A 19,465-nucleotide genomic window follows, 5' to 3' on the forward strand; every position below is an offset into this window, starting at 1 on the left:
TCTGTTTTATTGCTACTGCCTGAGCCCCCTCCTTTTTGCGGGAGACGTGCCTGTTGAGGCCAGACCACTTGTAATGACCCAGTTCAGGCTGAAGAAACCTCCTAAGACTTTCCAAGCCCTAAAGCCTGCTGAGTCTGGTGGTGGCCAGCATCAAAGACCTGATGGATGTCACAAATGTTCAGATTGCCTGGTGAGGGCAGTCTAGGAACACCTCTATGTGGGCTTCCAGATGGAATCACCTCACTCAGATTGTGTCCCGCCAGTAAGACCATTGATATCCCAGAAACCTTTGTGAGCTCAGTGCTATCTGTAATAAGACAGAGGCAGGCAGCAAAGGAGTGCCAACAGGCCCAGCAGGACATGGCAGTAATCAACTTTAAGCACCTACTGTGTGCCAGGGTGTGAGGATGCGAGAACAAGCAAAGGGCAGCCCTAACCCCAAGGAGTTTGTAGTCTAATTTACCAGAGGAGACCTCACATATGTAAGCAACTATGGATGGATGAGTTTTAGACAGTATAAACTGCTAGAATTAGATGGGATGGCAAACTACTTCCTGGAGATGGAGGAATTTTAGGTGGGACTCAAAGGAACCCAGGAGGGGCTCATGAGGAAAAGCCAAGGAAGATTCCTGGACTCGGGAGATAGAATGTCTTTTTTTTTTTTAAGTTTTTTTTTCAAGGTTATTGAGTTTTTTGGCCCATCCATCAAGAAGGCAAGAAAAACAAAATCTCTTGTACAAATAGGGAATTTCAAAACAACTCATCTTAGCTATGTATGTCCAGAAAAAAGAAGGAAGGAAAATCTGCTTCAGTCTGCACTGAGACCATTGCTTCTATCTGCAGATGGACAGCATGCTTCATCAGATGCCTTTTGGAATGACATTGGGTCATTGTGTTGATCAGTTATTTAGTCTTTACGATTTTGTTGCTGTTGTATAAATAGTTCTCCTGGTTCTGCTCACTTGACTTTGCATCAGTTCAGAAAAGCCTTCTTAGGCTTCTCTAAAACTATCCCGTCATCATTTCTTACTGCACAATGGTATCCTATTGCATACATCTACCATAACTTGTTCAATTATTCCCCAAATGATGCGCAGCCCTTCCTTCACTTTTCAACTTTGCCACCGTGAAGAGATGTTGTAAATATGCTTTTAAACCCTTACCTTGTCTTAGAATCAATGCAAAGTATCAGTTCCGAGGCAAAAGAGTGTTAAGGACTGGGATTAAATGACTTGCCCAAGGTCACACAACTTGGAAGAATCCAAGGCCAGGCTTGAACCTAGGACTGCCTGTCTCCAGGTCTGACTATCCACTGAGCCACTTAGCTGCCCCCTCATATTTTTAACATTCTTTTTAAAAAAAATTAATTTGTAATATTTTTCCATGGTTATGCAATTCATATTCTTTCCCGTCCCCTTCCTGGAGCTGATGAGCAGTTCTACTGGGTTATACATGTATTGTTGTTTTAACATTCTTTCAAAAAAATTTTTGAGTTTTGAATGCTTTCCCTCTCACTCCTCCATCCATTATGAAGGCAAGAAATGTGATACCAGTTATACAAGTGAAATCATGAAAAGCATTTACTGATAAGCCATATTGCAAAAGAAGAGTGAAAAAATGTTGCTTCAATTTGTATTCAGACTCTCCCATGCCTTTCTCTAGAAGTGGGGAGCATTTTTCATTCTAAGACCTTCAGAATAGTTTCGAATCATATTGCTGAAGTCATTTACAGTTGATTATCATTACAATGTTGCTGTTACTGTCTACAGTGTTCTCCTGGTTCTGCTCACTTCACTTAGCATTAGTTCATAAAAGTCTTCTGGGGGGTTTCTGAAACCATTCTGCTCACCATTCCTTTATCACAATGGAATACTATGGAATCTTCACGATCACAGACCACAACTTGTTCAGCCATTCCTCAATTTATGGGCATCTCCATTTCCAATTCTTTGCCACCACAAAAGGGTGCTACAAATACTTTTGTACAAAGAGGCCCTTTTCCTTTTTCTTTGATCTCTTCAGGATACAGACTTGGTAGTGGGATTGCTGGGCCAAAGAGTGTGCCCAGTTTTGAAGGCCTTTGGGTATAGTTTCAAATTGCCCTCCAAAATGGCTGGATCGGTTAAAAACTTTACCAACAGTGATGGTACTATTACTATTGTGTTAAAAGGGATAATGAACTGGAGGAATTCCATGTGAACTGGAACAACCTCCAGGAATTGATGCAGAGCGAAAGGAGTAGAACCAGAACATTGTAAACAGAGATGGATACACTGTGGCACAATCAAATGTAATGGATTTCTCCAATAGTGTTAAGGCAGTTTTCCTGAACAACTCGGAGGGATCTATGAGAGAGAACACTATCCACATCCAGAGGAAGAACTGTGGAAGCAGAAACACAGAAGAAAAACAAGTGCTTGATCACATGGGTCAAGGGGATAGGATTGGGAATGGAGACTCCCAATGATCATCCTAGTGCAAACATCAACAGTATGGAAATAGGCTCTGATCAAGGACACAAGTAATACCCAGTGGAATTGCACTTTGGCTGTGGGAAGGGCAAGGGGAGGGGAGGGAGGGAAAGAATATGATTCTGGTAACCAAGGAATAATGTTCTAAATTGGCCAAATTAAAATTTCAAAAAATAAAAATAAACTTAATTTTAAAAGCGCCTCAAAACAACAGGAGTAAAAAAAAAATAAAGTAGACACCTTCAGTGTAGCATTCCAAGCATATTCACATCTATGAAATATAAATGATTCAGACACAAGGTCATATCGCTGATATTTGTGGTGGTCTCTTGACTTAGCCACATGGCCGTTGCCTAAGACAAACTCATTAACATTTGGCTTGGAGTTGCATTCCTCTGGGAAAGCATGGGTTGAAATCTACACACCCAAAAGGTGTCACCTTTACCTTGCCATCCAATCTGAATTATCTATGTTTTGTTACGTGGTCATTGATCCTGGCTATCCCCAAGAAAGCCTGGGGTAAAGGCGTGATTCCCTCTCTTGTTCCAGCGATCTTAAAGCTTCACTACTGTCTCTTTACTAAGGCCTCTCTGGGCCACATGCTTTCTATCTCAGAATCTGTACTTCCACGTGTCTGCAAGCTTCTCACATTCTCCTATCTAGGAAAATGTCATAGGGATCACGCCTGCCCTATCACTTTGACTTGTCTCTGTCTCTCATTCTTCACTCATATTTGCAGACTCCTCACTCTTTCTCGAGTCCCAACTCACAAAGGAAGAATCCCTTTTTGTAACCACCACTACCAGGTTACATTCAGCTAATTTGTTGTTGTTGTTTTTTAAATAAAAACCCTCACCTTCCATCTTGGAATCAATACTGTGTGTTGGTTGCAAGGCAGAAGAGTGGTAAGGGCTAGGCAATGGGGGTCAAGTGACTTGCCCAGGGTCACCCAGCTGGGACGTGTCTGAGGCCAGATTTGAACCTAGGACCTCCTATCTCTAGGTCTGGCTATCAATCCACTGAGCTACCCAGCTGCCCCCAAATTAGATTTTTTTAAAAATAAAGATGAAAATGAGATTATCAGAGTCCAAAATTTTATAAGGCAATTCACAAAGAATGAAGCCATTATGAAAGGCATTGCACCCAAATTTATTAATATTAAGTCTATATTAGATGGCGGGATGTTACAAAAATCTAAATTACCGAGATAAGCAATATTTCAATAAGCCTGTCACAGAAATGGAATGAACCAGAAATGAACTTCCAGAGGAAAAAACCCAAAGCCAGGACCAGCTGCTTTTGCAAGTGAATTCTACCATGCTTAGAGAACAGTTCACAAGCAGAACAAAAAGGTGGGAAAAGAAGCCTATTGCAGGATTGATTCTTTGTTAGAAATATGATCTAGAGATCTAAACCAGGGAGAGCCAAAACGAATGTGTGGAACGATTTTCCTAATGAACATCGATACAAAAATATTAAAATACTAACAAGGAGACTCCGACACAACAATATCACAAAGACGATGCATTATGACTAGGCTGGATTTATACCAGGAACGCAAGGCTTGTTTGATATCAGGAAAACTATCAGCATAATTGACTATATTAATAACAAATCCAACAAGAATTATATGATTTTTTTGGTCTGTCTTTCTAGTTTGGAACCAGTACTGTGCATTGGCTCCAAGGCAGAAGAGCAGTAAGGGCTAGGCATTGGGGGTAAAGTGACTTGCCCAGGGTCACACAGCTGGGAAGTGTATGAAGCCATATTTGAACCTAGGACCTCCCTTCTCTAGGGCTGACTCACAATCTGCTAAACCACCCAGGTAGCCCTGATTATTTCAACAGATTTCGAAAATCAAACAGATTTGACAAAATCCAGTACCTATTTCTGTTGAAAAACCCCCAAACCCTAAAAAAAATAGGAATGATGAGAGGAGCGTTCCCTAAAACATGTAGTACATCTACCTAAAAAACACTATCCATAAGCAGAGGACAAACTGAGGGAGTAGAAACACCGAGGAAAAGCAACTGCCTGACTACAATGGCTGAGGGGACATGACAGAGGAGAGACTCTGAGCGAACACTCTGATGCAAATACTAACAACATGGCAATGGGTTCGAGTCAAGAACACATATGATACTAGTGGAATCATGTGTCGGCCACGGGGGGTGGGAGGGAGGAAAAGAAAATGATCTTTGTCTTTAATGAAAAATGCATGGAAATGATCAAATAAAATACTATAAAATTAAAAAAAAAAAAACTAGCGTTACCCATAATGGGGACCAGCTAGAAGCCTTTCCTATAAGAGGGGAGGGGGGGAGGGGTGGGAGTAGAGTCCATGTCCTCATTCCTATTTACTATTATACTAGATACACTCTAGATATAGCAATCATGAGGAGAAGAAATTAGAGGAATAAGCATTGGCAAAGAGGAAACAAAATGATCACTTCTGCTTTACAAACTGATCAAAGCAATGAACAACTGTAGCAAAGCTGCAGGCTACAAAATAAACCCACAGAAGTCATCAGCATTTCTATGTCCAACAAAGTTCAGCAGCAAAAGAGAGCATTTTCCCTCCTTTTAAACTTTATCCCTCACTTAGTTTTCTTTTTCTAAATCATAGTCTACCTCTTTCTACAAATTCCTTTTTTAGCTCTTCTAGGAATTCTTGGTGGACTCATGTCCACTCTAAGTTTTTCTTGGAAGTTTTGCTTGAAGGTGTTATTCAAGAGAGTAACACCTGTGTTTGCATCTTGAGCTTCTTTGTCAGCACAGTGGCTCTTTAGGATCAGGTTCAATTGTTTCTATTGCTCATTGTTCTAACTTACTTCTTGACTTGTTACTGGATATTAGTGCTGGGCTCAGCTAACTTCTGCAGGGGTTGGGGGATGTCTGGCTTGGACTTCTGTCCTCACATTCTCCCACTGCTTTCACAGCTCTGGCTTTTGATACTCCCAAAGTGGTGAGATCCTAGATGAGGTCTGTTCACTTGTCCCTGGTTGAGAATCTCAGTGGACAGCTGTAGGACCCAATTGCTGTCAGCCAGCTGGGAGGCTCTACAGGTTCTGAACTTCTAGCTCCCCTTTGTTCTAAGATTCCTATCCTGGTCAGCTCAGTGCAGGCCTACTGTATTGGGCGAAAGGCTAGAACTGTGTCACTATTCTGCTCCTGAGATCAGAGTCACATAACTACATTTCTATAACTTGTTCTTTGCTGTGAATCTTAAAATTTCTCAGACTCTACCTTGGAACATTATCTTAAGGTTATGGTTAAGGTTATTCCCCCTTTAAACAATGGAGGTACTTGATCAGGAATGTATTGGGAACTCTAACATTACTCCACCCATACTTAGGCACACTTTAGGGGAAGATTAAGTTGTAAAGCCTTACTGAACAATGAAAAAGCACTTAACCCATACTTATAGTGAGGCAAAAGCCCTTAAGCTGGGTCTATTTTTAGATCTAATACAAAAGGGTGCTAAGTACCTATGAAGGTCAAATTAATCTAATCGCTAAAAGGTCAGGCAACTTGTAAGGGGCAAGCTTAACAAAGAGGTGAGAAGTACTCAGAAGATATAATCTACCCAGAGAAGGTGAGAACTAAAAACTAAGAATGGGCTGTCCTAGGAAAAGCGTCTACTGTGATTGGTAGACATAAAAATTTAGGGGAGGTGAGACAAGAGAAAATTTTCTTTAAAAGGGGGAGCTGGAGGGCTCTGGTAATTAGTTCAGCTTTGGTAGCTGAATTGGAGGTCAGGAGTCAGAGGAGGCTGCTGGGTCTCTGAACACTAGAGTTTTGCTTGGAAAGATCTTGTGGTGAGTGATTAAAGACTGACTTAGTTTCTCTCTTAAAGAGAAAAGGCCATGGCCTAGGCCCTAGCCTTTTCCTACACTTTCCTCTTACTCTGTCTCTTTCCCTTTCCTTAATTCCTTGATTTATATTAATTAAAATCTCCATAAAACCCAGTTGACTTGGGTATTTCATATTTGGGAATTTTTCCCATGGCAACCACTTATTTTTGATTTAATTGTTGTTCATGAACACTGCACTGCAATAATGGAGAAGTCCATTACATTGGATTGTACCACAGTGTATTGGTCTCTGTGTACAATGTTCTCCTGGTTCTGCTCCTCTCACTCTGTATCAATTCCTGGAGGTTGTTCCAGTCTCCATGGAATTCCTCCACTTTATTATTCCTTTGAGCACAATAGTATTCCATCACCAACATATACCACAGTTTGTTCAGACATTCCCCAATCGAAGGGCATCCCCTCATTTTCCAGTTTTTTGCCACCACAAAGAGCGCAGCTATGAATATTCTTGTACAAGTCTTTTTCCTTATGATCTCTTCAGGGTACAAACCCAGCAGTGCTATGGCTGGATCAAAGGGCAGACAGTCTTCTAGCACCCTTTGGGCATAGTTCCAAATTGCCCTCCAGAATGGCTGGATCAGTTCACAACTCCACCAGCAATGAATTAATGTCCCTACTTTGCCACATCCCCTCCGCCATTCATTACTTTCCATAACTGTCATGTTAGCCAATCTGCTAGGTGTGAGGTGATACCTCAGAGTTGTTTTGATTTGCATCTCTCTGATTATAAGAGATGTAGAGCACTTTTTCATGTGCTTATTATTGATAGTTTTGATTTCTTTGGCTGAGAACTGCCAATCCATGTCCCTTGCCCATTTATCAATTGGAGAATGGCTTGATTTTTTGTACACTTGATTTAGTTCTTTATAAATTTGAGTCATTAAACCTTTGTCAGAGGTTTTTATGAAGATTGTTTCCCAATTTGTTGCTACCCTTCTGATTTTAGTTACATTGGTTTTGTCTGTACAAAACCTTTTTAATTTGATGTAGTCAAAATAATTTATTTTACATTTTGTGACTCTTTCTAAGTCTTGCTTGGTTTTAAAGTCTTTCCCTTCCCAAAGGTCTGACATGTATACTATTCTGTGTTCACATAATTTACTTATAGATTCCTTCTTTACGTTCAAGTCATTCACCCATTCTGAGTTTATCCTGGTGTAGGGTGTGAGGTGTTGATCCAAACCTAATCTCTCCCACACTGTCTTCCAATTTTCCCAGCAGTTTTTTTTTTAATCAAATCATGGATTTTGGTCCCAAAAGCTGAGCTCTTTGGGCTTTTTTCATAGAATGTCTTGCTGAGGTCATTTACCCCAAGTCTATTCCACTGATCCTCCTTTCTGTCTCTTAGCCAGTACCAAATTGTTTTGATAACCACTGCTTTATAGTATAGTTTGAGATCTGGGACTGCAAGTCCTCCTTCCTTTGCATTTTTTTCATGATTTCCCTGGATATCGTTGATCTTTTCTTCTTCCAAATGAACGTTATGGTTTTTCCTAATTCAGTAAAAAAGTTTTTTGGTAGTTCAATGGTCATGGCACTAAATAAGTAAATTAATTTGGGTAGGATGGTCATTTTTATTATGTTAGCTTGTCCTACCCATGCTTTTTTTTTTTACCATCTCTCAATATTTGATTTTTGTCAAATAGTGAGTTCTTTCCCCCAAAGCATCAAATAAGAGATTACTATGGTTATTTACTGCTCTATATTGTGAACCTCATCAATTCTGTTGATCTACCATCCTATTTCTTAGCCAGTACCAAACTGTTTTGATGATTACCACTTTACAATACAATTTGAGCTCTGCTATTGCTGGCTACCTTCTTTACACTTTTTATATTCATTCCTTTGATAGTATGGAGCTCTTTTTCTTCCAGGTGCATTTTATTGTTTTTTTTCTAGCTTAATAAAATATTTTTTGGTAGTCTGATTGGCATGGCCAGGAAATTAATTTGGGTAGAATTGTCTTTTTTAATACATTGGTTCAGCCTACATCAAATACCGACTGGATGGCTCACTATTCGACCGTCGCCACCTGACTGCAAAAACAAAGACAACAGAGAGACTCATCCTGGAAGCTCTCTTTGCAGATGACTGCGCTCTCATGGCCCACCAAGAAAATCATCTCCAAACCATTGTGGACAGGTTCTCCACCACAACAAAATTGTTTGGCCTGACTATCAGCCTCAGCAAAACAGAGGTGCTGTTCCAACCTGCACCAGGGAGGCCAATGAACCAGCCGTGCATTACAATCGACGGCATGCAGCTTTCTAACATCAACACTTTCAAGTACCTGGGCAGCACCATCGCCAACGACGGGTCCCTAGACCACGAGATTAATGCCAGGATCCAAAAAGCCAGCCAGGTACTCGGGCGGCTGCGCTCCAAAGTCCTCCAACACAGTGGTGTAAGCACTGCGACGAAGCTCAAAGTGTATAACGCAGTGGTCCTCAGCTCGCTCCTGTACGGTTGCGAGACATGGACACTGTACCGGAAGCACATGTGTTTATATGGTTCTGGGGTTTGTCTTGGCAGTTAGACTCCCAAGAATTTTATATTGTCCACAGTTATTTTAAATGGAATTTCTCTAGCTCTTAATATTGGACTTTGTTATAGACAGAGAAAGAAATATAGATAGAAAAACTATCTAGAAATGCTGACAGTTTATGCCAGCTTATTTTATATACTCTAACTTTGCTCATTCTTTCAACTAGTTTTTTAGTTGATTCTCTAAGTAGACTATCACAGCATCTGCAAAGAGTGTGATAGTTTGCTTTCCTCTTTGCCTATTCCAATTCCTTCTATTTCTTTGTCTTCTTCTCTTATTGCTATAGCTAGCATTTTTCACACGACATTGGAGAATAGTAGAGATGAGCATCCTTGCTTCACTTTTCATCTTATTGGGAAGGCTTCTAGCCTCTCCCCATTGCAGATCATGCTTGCTGATGGCTATAAGGAAAGCTCCATTTATTCTTGTGCTTTCCAGTGTTATTCTTAGAGATAGGTGTTAGAGTTTTTCAAAAGCGTTTTCTGCATTTATTCAAATTACTTTGATAGTATCAACCTTTTGCCAATTGTGTTGACAATATTTGTTGGGCTTGTTGTTGACATGGTCACTCATGCCGATAGTTGAAGCCCGCCTGGTCATAGTGTAGGATCCGTGTGATACATCGGTGTAAACTCTTTCCTGGCATTTCATTAAAAATCTCTGCAACAATATTCATTGGGGAAATTAGTCCCTAGCTTTCTTTGTTTTCCCTCTTCCTGGTTTAAGTATGTGCAGCGCATTAAGTCCTAGAAGGAATCTGGTAGAACTATGTCTTCTTTGTCAATTTTTCTAGATAATTTTACATAGTATTGGAATGAATTGTTCTTTAACTGGTTGAATTCGCTACTGTTATAGTTAAAAATTATAATAATATTTCTTGCTACCCAGAGGTATATATTTTATAAATTTTTATTAGGAAGGGTAGACAATCATTCCTAAGTAACCTGACTGCATAGAGCCTAGCCTGCCAGTTCCTTTCTCATTTCCCCTCACCTCCTGCACTCTCTTCTCCTCATGCTTCTCCCATGGTCTGTCTTCTCTTCCATCTCCCTCTTTCTCTCGTAGGTCTCCCCAGTTCTGCCCCAAACCTTAACTTTTATTGACAGGGGATTTTTTTTCCTGGGGGAGTTCCTTGATGGCTTGTCCAATTTCTTTTGCCGAGACAGGACTATTTAAGGATTCTATTTCCTCTTGTTAATTTGGACAATTTAGATTTTTGTAACTATTTATCCATTTCACTTGGATTGTCTGCTTTATTGGCATAGAAGTGGGCAAAATAGCTTCCATTAATTGCCTCTTCGTTGCTGGTAAATTCACCCTTGTCATTTTGGGTGTTGCTCACTTGGTTTTCTTCTTTTTTTCTAAGATTGGATTCACCAACAGTTGATCTAATCTATTGTTTTGTCTTGTTGTCTGATTTGTTAAGTCAATGGTTTTCTTACTTCCAGTGGGAGTCTCGGAGGAAGCCAGAAGCATTGCAGACATGGGGACAGCCAGAGAAAACGCCTCCAGTCAGGAGATGGAGTGTCTTGTTTGAAAGACAAAGAGGCCAGTGTCACCACATTGCACAGTACATTTTAAGAAGCCTAGAATGGAGGAGAGGAGACACAGCAGGTCTTTGAAGGCCAGGCAGAGGATTTGGGTTTTGATCCCAGAGGTGAGAGGGCATGAAAGAAAGCAGTCCTAAAGCCTAGGAAGTGGGGTGTCCACACTGGACTTTATCTGAGTGGGCCAGGTGGAGGGAGGGGCAAGGTTTTGGAAAAGATCTGGAAAATCCACAGTGCTGAGTGGGCTAGTGAGGGATTAGGGAGCCATAAAAGGATGGCTTTGCCACAGCAAGGGCCCAGTTGAGATTGTTAAGAATTCTACATTTGTCATGGAGCCCGTCAGAATGGTTTCAGGATTTTCTCCAGCTTTGTTCAGCAGCACATGAGTAGGATCAAAGGCTATTAGAAGTAAGCTCTGCACAAAATGTAAAATAAATAATTTTGACTACATCAAATTAAAAAGTTTTTGTACAAACAAAACCAATGTAACTAAAATCAGAAGGGAAACAACCAATTGGGAAAAAATCTTCATAAAAACCTCTGACAAAGGTTTAATTACTCAAATTTATAAAGAGCTAAATCAAGTGTACAAAAAATCAAGCCATTCTCCAATTGATAAATGGGCAAGGGGCAGTTCTCAGCCAAAGAAATAAAAAAAAAGACTGTCTGCCCTTTGATCCAGCCATAGCACTACTGGGCTTGTACCCCAAAGAGATAATAAGGAAAAAGACTTGTACAAGAATATTCATAGCTGCACTCTTTGTGGTGGCCAAAAATTGGAAGATGAGGGGATGCCCTTCAGTTGGGGAATGGCTGAACAAACTGTGGTATATGTTGGTGATGGAATACTATTGTGCTAAAAGGAATAATAAAGTGGAGGAATTCCATGGAGACTGGAACAACCTCCAGGAAGTGATGCAGAGTGAGAGGAGCAGAACCAGGAGAACATTGTACACAGAGACTAATACACTGTGGTACAATTGAAGGTAATGGACTTCTCCATTAGGGACAACACAATGTCTCTGAACAATCTGCAGGGATCTAAAAAACACTATCCACAAGCAGAAGATAAACTGTGGGAGTAAAAATACTGATGAAAAGCAACTGCTTGACTACATGGGTGGAGGGGACATGACTGAGGAGAGACTCTAAATGAACACTCTAATGCAAATACCAACAACAGGGAAATGGGTTTGAATCAAGAACACATGTGATACCCAGTGGAATTGCGCGTGGGCTATGGGAGAGGGAAAGGTGGTGGGAGAGGGGGGCAGGAAAAGAAAATGATCTTTGTTTCCAATGAATAATGTTTGGAAATGACCAAATAAAAATTAAAAAGAAAAAGAAAAAAAAAGAAGTAAGCTCTGGCAGAGCAAGACTGGTGAAGATACTGTGGAATGGGCAGAGACCTCAGGGCAAGGGTTGGAAAGTACATCCCTGAACTGGTTCACCAAGGAGTCAAGATGGGGTAGGGAGGAGAATTCAACTAGTCCAGGGGCAACAGCCTAGGAGAGAACTGAGGGCTGCAGGTATTGGAGGTCCTGGTGAGGAGGAAGCACAGGGTTGGGGTTGCAAGGCAAAGGATGATGAGCAATGGAACCAATTGTGATCAGCTAAGGGAATTTCAGAAGTGGATCGTTGGTGGGTGATGGCAAGGTCAGGGGCATGACCTCTTTGTATGTAGCTGAGATGGGGTGAAAAGGACTTCAGGGGAAATGGGCAAATTGAAAAACTGAGGCATGATAGATATTATTGTGGAGTATGAACCATATTCTGCAGGTTGCCATCTGTCTCCTGGGCAAGCAGCGGCTGGGTCTGCAACTCTCGAGCATGGTGCACACCTTGGGACACAGAACCTCTCAGATGAGGAGGCCTAGGCACAGTTCACCTTACCTGGTACCTTGTGCTTTGGCTTTTTTCACCACGTGACTTGGATCCCAAGCTGTTCGGGGCTCTCTTGGCGAGCCCTTTTCCCCTTTCCCATTCTGTGATTCTCTAAGATGGAAGTTGACTCCAGTTGGGATGTAATGTTGAGCATCCAAGATACCCATCTCACAGAAGCCACTGTCATTGTTGTTCAGGGTTCTCTCTGGAAGCTGCAAGTGCCAAGTATGGCATTTTCACGGAGAAGCCTTGTACCTACCCATCAGAGGGTCAAAGGTTGCAGTCCAAAGAGGCCATCTTCTTCTGATACCCTCACTTGGAGCAAGAGAATCGCAAATGAATTGGAGGAAATCTGAAAATCACACCATGTGAACATCATTAAAAGGAACCGCTGAACTAGAATATTATCTATTAACCCAGAAGGGAGACTCAAGGAGGCAGCATCCTCCCTGGCCCAAGTACTGCCACGTGATGCAAAATGGAAAAGTGCGTCAAGCCACATAGGAGGCAGATCTTGGAGGGGCTTCGAATATCTGTGGTCTAATGGAAAGTTCTCGCTGGGCCATGGCTGACAATATCGGATGCCATCGCTGCCCGGAGCCCTTTTCTGTAAAAGGCTATACAAAATTTCTCATGTCCCACTTCTACTTCAGATTGTCCCACTAGCTTCCTTAACTATGTCTCCCAAGGTCAAAATCTCCCTGAGCACACATACAGCTGCCTGGGGTAGCTTTCCAGCTGTATTCTGGGTGGGGGTAGGAGGAATGTTCCAACCTGTAGCCTCTGAAATCCAAGGCTCCTGCCAAAGTGGAGGGGTTTGGTTTGGGTTTGCACAGTTGAAAGCGCATTGGGTTAAGCCAAAGGGCTGAGTTTAAAATCTCAGTCTTTGGGACTTTGAGACTTAAGTCTCCCTCTCACCCGGAAGGGGCTTTTATCTCACTGTGATACTAGACACTGAGGCTCCCCCTGGTGCCTACAGAGCACAGCTTCAGACAGCCACAAACTTCAGAACTCTGTCAGAACCTGATCCTTTACCAGCAGGCACTCTTTCCCTTGTGCCATGCCCTCTTATTCCAACAGACTCCTTCCCATCAGCCAACACAACCATGCTCATGCCCTTCCTTCTCATTCCCTACTCCCCAAAAAGCCCAAACATTTTCTTCCCTGCCTCTCTTCTAAAATTCCTACTAGCTCAGCTAGTTTCTTACCACTCCTTAACCCCTTGCAGATGTCTATACTGCCTGCACCCCTGTATTTAAACTGCTTTCTTTCACGCCCTCTCCTCTAGTCCCCAAACCCTGACCACCATCCTCATGGAACTCTTCCCCCTTTTTTGAAGAACACTCCCGTCTCTTTTCTCCTTTTCTGGTGTCTCTGGCAACCTTTCTCAGCACATCTTAAATGTAGGCATTCACAGGAAGTTCCATGGTTTTCCCCCCCTGTGTTGCATGACCCATCGTGCTGATTAAGGAAGAAAAGTGCTTTTTAAAAAATCTCATTTTAGGGTCTTCCACCCTCACCCACTGAGAATGCAAGAAAAACAAAACCCTGGCAAATATGTATAGTCCTGGGAAACAAAATCTCACCTCAGCCACGTTCGAAAAGAAAGGGGAAAAAATGGTGCTTCCATTTGCCCTCTGAATGCATAGGCTCTGTCTGGATGTGGGCAACGTTCTTCATCGTGGGTCCTCGGAAGCTGTGGCAGATCATTGTCTTGACCAGAGTAGCCAAGTCATTTCCAGTTGATTCTCCTTAGAATAACTGTGGACAATGCTCTCTTGGTTCTGCTCAATTCACTCTTGCATCAGTTTGTATAGTTCCTCCAAGGTTTCTCTGAAATCAACCCCTTTGTCAGTTTTCACCCCATAATAGTGTTCCACCCCAGGCATACAGTCTAACTTGGTCAGCTATTCCTCCACTGACAGTTTCCAGTGGTATGGGTCCTTTTCCTCTTTCTTTGATCTAGTTGATGCACTGCAGAGTCAGAGGCCTTCACTTTTGATGCTTCATCTCCTCCCAGTTCAGTCTAGGAGGGAGGAGAATAGAGGGTGTAGGAAAGGGAACCCTGCAGGCTCCTTTTGATCTCCAGTGGCCCAGGGGAATGGGTCAGAATCAAGAGACCAGGCACAGTCACAGGTGGCTGGCCTCAGGACCTGGGTGACATTTCCCCATTCCCCAACGTGCTCATGCAAGTGCTCTCTCATATCCCACAAGCCACTACGGCTAGCTTGCTCCAGAAGGCATTGGGGATCTGGAAGGGCAAATTAAGTAGTGGGCCATCTCCACTGCCCTGGGGGAGCTGCCCACAACACCTGGGCCCCAAGCCTTAGCTGACAACTTTCAGATCATTGGTTCATCTCTCAGGGCTTGATGAAGGGTGCATGTCACAGAAGACATAACCTGGGGAACGGGAAGCTGGGAGGCACAAGGACCAAAGCAGAGGAGGCCCCGACTAGTGACCACAGGCTGGGCTACTAGAGGATGGGCAGATACAAAGGCCTCAGCCCAGCTCTTTAGGCCAAACCAAAAGGCCCCCCTTCTCTACCTCTCTGTTCACTTGCCCCTCTCCCTTCTCCTCATTTCAGGAAGGACCCGAGGCCAAAGTCTTCCCTTGGCCTTTTCTCCAACTCCACAATGTGTCAAACTGACTTGAGCACCACTTTCCCCTTCCTAAAGATTAGACAGAAAATTCTGAGTGCAAGACCTCCCCCCCACCTTTTTTTAAATGTTTATCATCTGTCTCTAAGACAGATGGGTAAGGGCAAGGCAATGGGGGTTAAATGACTTGCCCACAGTCACACAGCTAAGAAGTGTCTGGAAGCCAAGTCTTCCTGATTCCAGGCTTGGTGCTCTATCCACTATACCACCTAGGTGCTCCTAAACCTTCCATTTAGGGGGCAAGAAGAGCAATTTATTGATTAGGCTAGCATTTAACCAGTAAGTTAATAGGTCAGGGATCCCCTCCATGTGATCATTATAGCCCCAGCCGTCATTCAATTTTCTTCCTCCATTGCTCCTGAATAGCACCTTTATTAGGGCTGTAAAGGTTTCTGAAGTCTTGGATACTAACTGGCTGTGATCCCTGGCAAGTCACTGAACTTAACCTCAGTTTCCTTGTCTGTAAAGTGGGGATCATAGTCACAGTTATGTCCCCAAGTTGTGAGGATCCGATGAAATCTTCTTTGTAAAGCACTTGGCAAAGTGGGAAGCGCTGAAAGTTAGCCACTAGCATGACTATCCCCAGAGTCCAGCACACAACCAATAAACGGACTGCTGCCTGAACAGAGGCTCCTGCAGGCTCCAGCAGCTCCCAAGCCTTGTGTCTCTCATGGATCAATCAGCTTTGGGGTGTGCGTGTGCATGTGCGTGTGTGTGCACACACACGTGTGTATTTCAGGTGGCGAACACTCAACAGCAGGGGGAATGTCATGCTACATCAGAGAAATAATCGGGCCTTTGTGTAGAGAACATAAAACCAAAGCTTGCAGTAGAGGTGTTTAATAAAGATTTAATTGAAAGCAAAACTGTGAAAAGCATCATTCTCTCTCCCAAGCAGAAGAGAGAACCTGGAGGCTCCTCCACCCCTACCTCCCCTCACTAAGAGTCGGCACCCCAGAGGCCTAGGGTAGGAAGACCCTGAGGATCACGCAGGTGAGGCCTCATGATGGCAATGAGTAACCCTGAGCTTTTACCACAACCCCATCACCCAAGCAAGAAGAACCAGACAGGAAGGGCCCCACCTTCAAACAAGAAGAAGGGATGGCTAAACAGGAACATGACTGGCCCCGAGCCCTGGGGCTCCAGGAGAGAGGCTACTACCACCAAGGGCAGCTGCTCTCATAACCACCATGCTCAAGCAAGGAAAGAAGGGAGGAAGGAAGGCTTCCCGTAAGGCTTTCTGATCCTTTGTCAGGCTGTCCTTTTGTGGGCAGGCTTTGTTCATGTTGGAAAGAGGGCTAAAAATGGAGAGAAGAGTCCATGACTCTGTGCTCAAAGGGAAGCAGCCCTGGGGGCCAAGGATACTCAGAATGCAGTCTAATGGTGACACTGGAAGGTTAGTAGACCAAGGAAGGGATATCCTGGGGAGGGAAGGGTGTCATGGCAGCCAGTCCCTGGCCATTCTCTCACCCTGCACCACAAAAGCCAATTCTCTCTGCTACTCCCCTCATCCTTCCATCTTTCCATCCTTCCTTCCTTCTTTCCACATCCCAGTGGGAATAGATGGAGATAGCAGGCACAGAGTCAGCTTTCAGCCAGAAAACCAACCCCTACTATTTTATCCATCCATCCCTAGTGTTTTGTTTTTTTTTTTTTGGCAGGGAGGGGGACGGAGGGGAGAGGAGTTAATCCAGGAAGCCAGCTTCCACAGGCTCAGATACAGTACAGTTGAGCATACGAGTGGCCAGACGTTCGATATCATCCAAGCTCAGGAGGCGAAGACTCCGATCATAGTCCTGTGGGAGGCAAAGGGGGGAGAGCAGGAAGGGAAGTGAGAAAAGACCTTGGGTCCAAGTCATGAAGAATGCATTCAATTGTCAGTGGATTGGGAAGAAAGCTGGGGTGGCCAAAGAGTCCAAAGAGAAAGGGAAAGGACTCCTCATATGAACAAAAATATTGCTAGCCCATCAATTGGGGAATGGCTGGACAGGTTGCGGTATATGACTGTGTTGGAATACTAGTGTGCTGTAAGAAATGCCGAGCAGCAGGATTTCCAAAACCTGCAAAGATTTACACGAACTGATGCAATGTGAAGTGAGCAGAACCAAAAGAACACTGTATTATGGTAACAGCAAAATTGTATCCACGGTCACCTCTGAAGCTGACATTTGTGGGCCCAGCCAATGTGGGATTTGGTGTTCCTATACGAGGCTTGTTTCTGTTTTCCGTTGTTTCCCCAATTGAGGGGAGAGGTGGGAAGGAGAGAAAATAAATACTGGTGAACTGAAAAAACAAATGTCAGAAGATCCATGTTCAAAAGGTCCCTCTTTGGGCTTCTATCTCCTCCTCTGTAGGCTAGATGAGATCTAGGGCACCTTCCAGCCCTACACTTTTGATCTCATGACATGAAGGGCTGGGTGTCTAGTTAGGCAAATACTTTGGATGACTGTTTCAGGTGTTACCTTCGAGCACTAGTTTACACTAAGGAGAGAGGCTGCCCTCTGAGTCCTGGGCCTCACCTTCTGTAGCTGCTCTAGGACTCTCCTGGTATCGGCTGTGTTGAAGTGTCGGGCCAGGATCTGAGAGACCAGCAACCAAGTGGGGAGTGACTGAGGCGGGGCCTGAGACTTTGAGGGCCCAAGCCGGGCAGTTGCCTCATCAGGAAGCTTGATCACTAGGTTGATCTTGGAGTTTGGCCCAATGCTATAGTCTGAAAGTCGAAGCTCATCTGGGAGGAGGAAGAGGGGAAGAAGAGGAAGAGGAGGAGGAGGAGGAGGAGGAGGAGGAGGAGGAAGAGGAGGAGGAGGAGGAGGAGGAGGAGGAGGAGGAGGAGGGAGTGATGTTTGGCTCCTATGTCTCCTTACCAAAAGAACCTTTATATGTCCTCATTAATTAGGGTTACCATACTACCCCATACCCTGACTCCTCAGAGCTAGCTTGGCCTCCAGATCCTACTGATGCTCTCAATCAAAGCCACAGAGCTCCTTCACCACCTCAGGGAGTACATACAGTGTATGGAGGAGACAGACAGGAGGGCGGGCAAATAAAAATGAAAAGTCCTAGTATTTGGGACCAGTAGAAAGAAGTCCCTAACATGTGACCCTGTCCCATTCTGTCTCCGGTCATGTTCTCAGTTTCCAATAATGCATCAAAGCACCCTTAGGTGCCAGACGGGAAGTCATCTTTCTGTTCCAGGACCCGAGGTTTAAGAACTGGCTAATAAACCTGTTTCGACATGCCCTCTGCATTCAAAACCAGGATTCTAAGGAGGGGTCCATGACTCAGAAAAGGGGGTGTGGGGCCTCAGCTGCTGCTAGGCAAGCCTAGAAAAGCCTCCTGGGCTGCTGCAGCCTCCCTCTTGGCCTCGTCCTCATCCCACAGTGGCACTCATCTGCCCCCTCTCCTCGGCAGCTCTCCTCTCTCCCCCACATTTCCCTCCTGCCTCTGGGGCTCAGGCTGGCTCTTCCTCAGGGTCCTACCTCCCTTGGTTCCCGATCAGCTCTTTCACGTCTCAAACTGCCTACGTGGGGGCCAGTCCCTAGGCTAGGAGCCGGCCTGGGCTAACCCCCTCAGTCTGCGCCCCACCCCCCCTGCTCCTCGAACTCCCGGGGAGCCCACAGAAAAGTCCCTCCCCAGTAAATACTCGGACCTCCGGCGTGGCCTTCCATCTCGATGGACCGGGATGATGTCTCTTGGGACTCCCGGCGCTTGGACGCGCATGCGCCAGCCCACATTTAAACAAAGTTTCAAGGCAGAAGTGTAGCGGTACTGCGCGGCCGCGCGGCCCCGCGGCCCCGCAGCCCGGCGCTCCTGGCCTTAACTCCTCCCCCTCCTCCTCCCCCTTCCTCCACGGCGGGCCTCGGGGGCCGAGTGACACCGGGACGATACCTGCCAACGCTTTGCCCTTGAACAAGAGCCGCTGCTGGACCACCGGGACATTCAACTTCTCGGAAACCAGGAGCTTCAGGGTGGCGACGCGTTCGTCATCGGGCACCTGGGGGCGGGACCGGAGGCGGGGCTTTAGGGCTGTTGACCCCGCCCCCCATCATCCAGTCCTCAGCCCGACTCCTCGGCCGGAGGGGCCTGTCCCGCTCCCCCGAACTCACACTCACTCACACACACACGCACACGCTTTGCCGCCCCGCCCCAGCCCTAAGGAGAGCGCTACCGATCCCCCCACGGGGGAGGGGAGCAGCTACGGGCAGAAGGGAAGGGCAGGTCAGCGTTTTCGGGACGCAGCAGCCGTACCTGGAGGCTGCATTCCCGGCCCTGGAGCGCCTTCACGGTTAGCTGCATTGCGGCGGGAGCGGCGCCGTTAAAAAGCTCCCAGCGGACTTGCACCGCACCTCCGTGCCCGCTACCTCAACTTCAGGCTCGGCCGGAACCAACAACCAGCGAGAGGGGGACCGGGGCTGGGGCTGGGGTGGACCGGAAGTGAGGTTCCGAAGAGCCGGCGAGGCTCACGGGCGCCCTCTGCAGGCCCGG

At 45.0% G+C, this 19,465-nt stretch overlaps 1 protein-coding gene across 1 annotated transcript; it reads right to left on the reverse strand.

Moving 5' to 3' along the window:
* Nucleotides 1-15,810: 15,810 nt before the first annotated feature.
* On the reverse strand, nucleotides 15,811-19,395 carry UBL4A (ubiquitin like 4A). The gene is made up of 4 exons (XM_001374330.4): nucleotides 19,229-19,395; nucleotides 18,869-18,974; nucleotides 17,500-17,708; nucleotides 15,811-16,776 (listed from the first exon to the last, which is right to left on the reverse strand). The coding sequence occupies exons 1-4, from the start codon at nucleotides 19,274-19,276 to the stop codon at nucleotides 16,666-16,668; spliced, it is 474 nt and encodes a 157-aa protein (XP_001374367.1). The 5' UTR covers nucleotides 19,277-19,395; the 3' UTR covers nucleotides 15,811-16,665.
* Nucleotides 19,396-19,465: the final 70 nt, after the last annotated feature.

Source organism: Monodelphis domestica, chromosome X, assembly GCF_027887165.1.
Source record: "Monodelphis domestica isolate mMonDom1 chromosome X, mMonDom1.pri, whole genome shotgun sequence".
NCBI lineage: Eukaryota > Metazoa > Chordata > Mammalia > Didelphimorphia > Didelphidae > Monodelphis > Monodelphis domestica.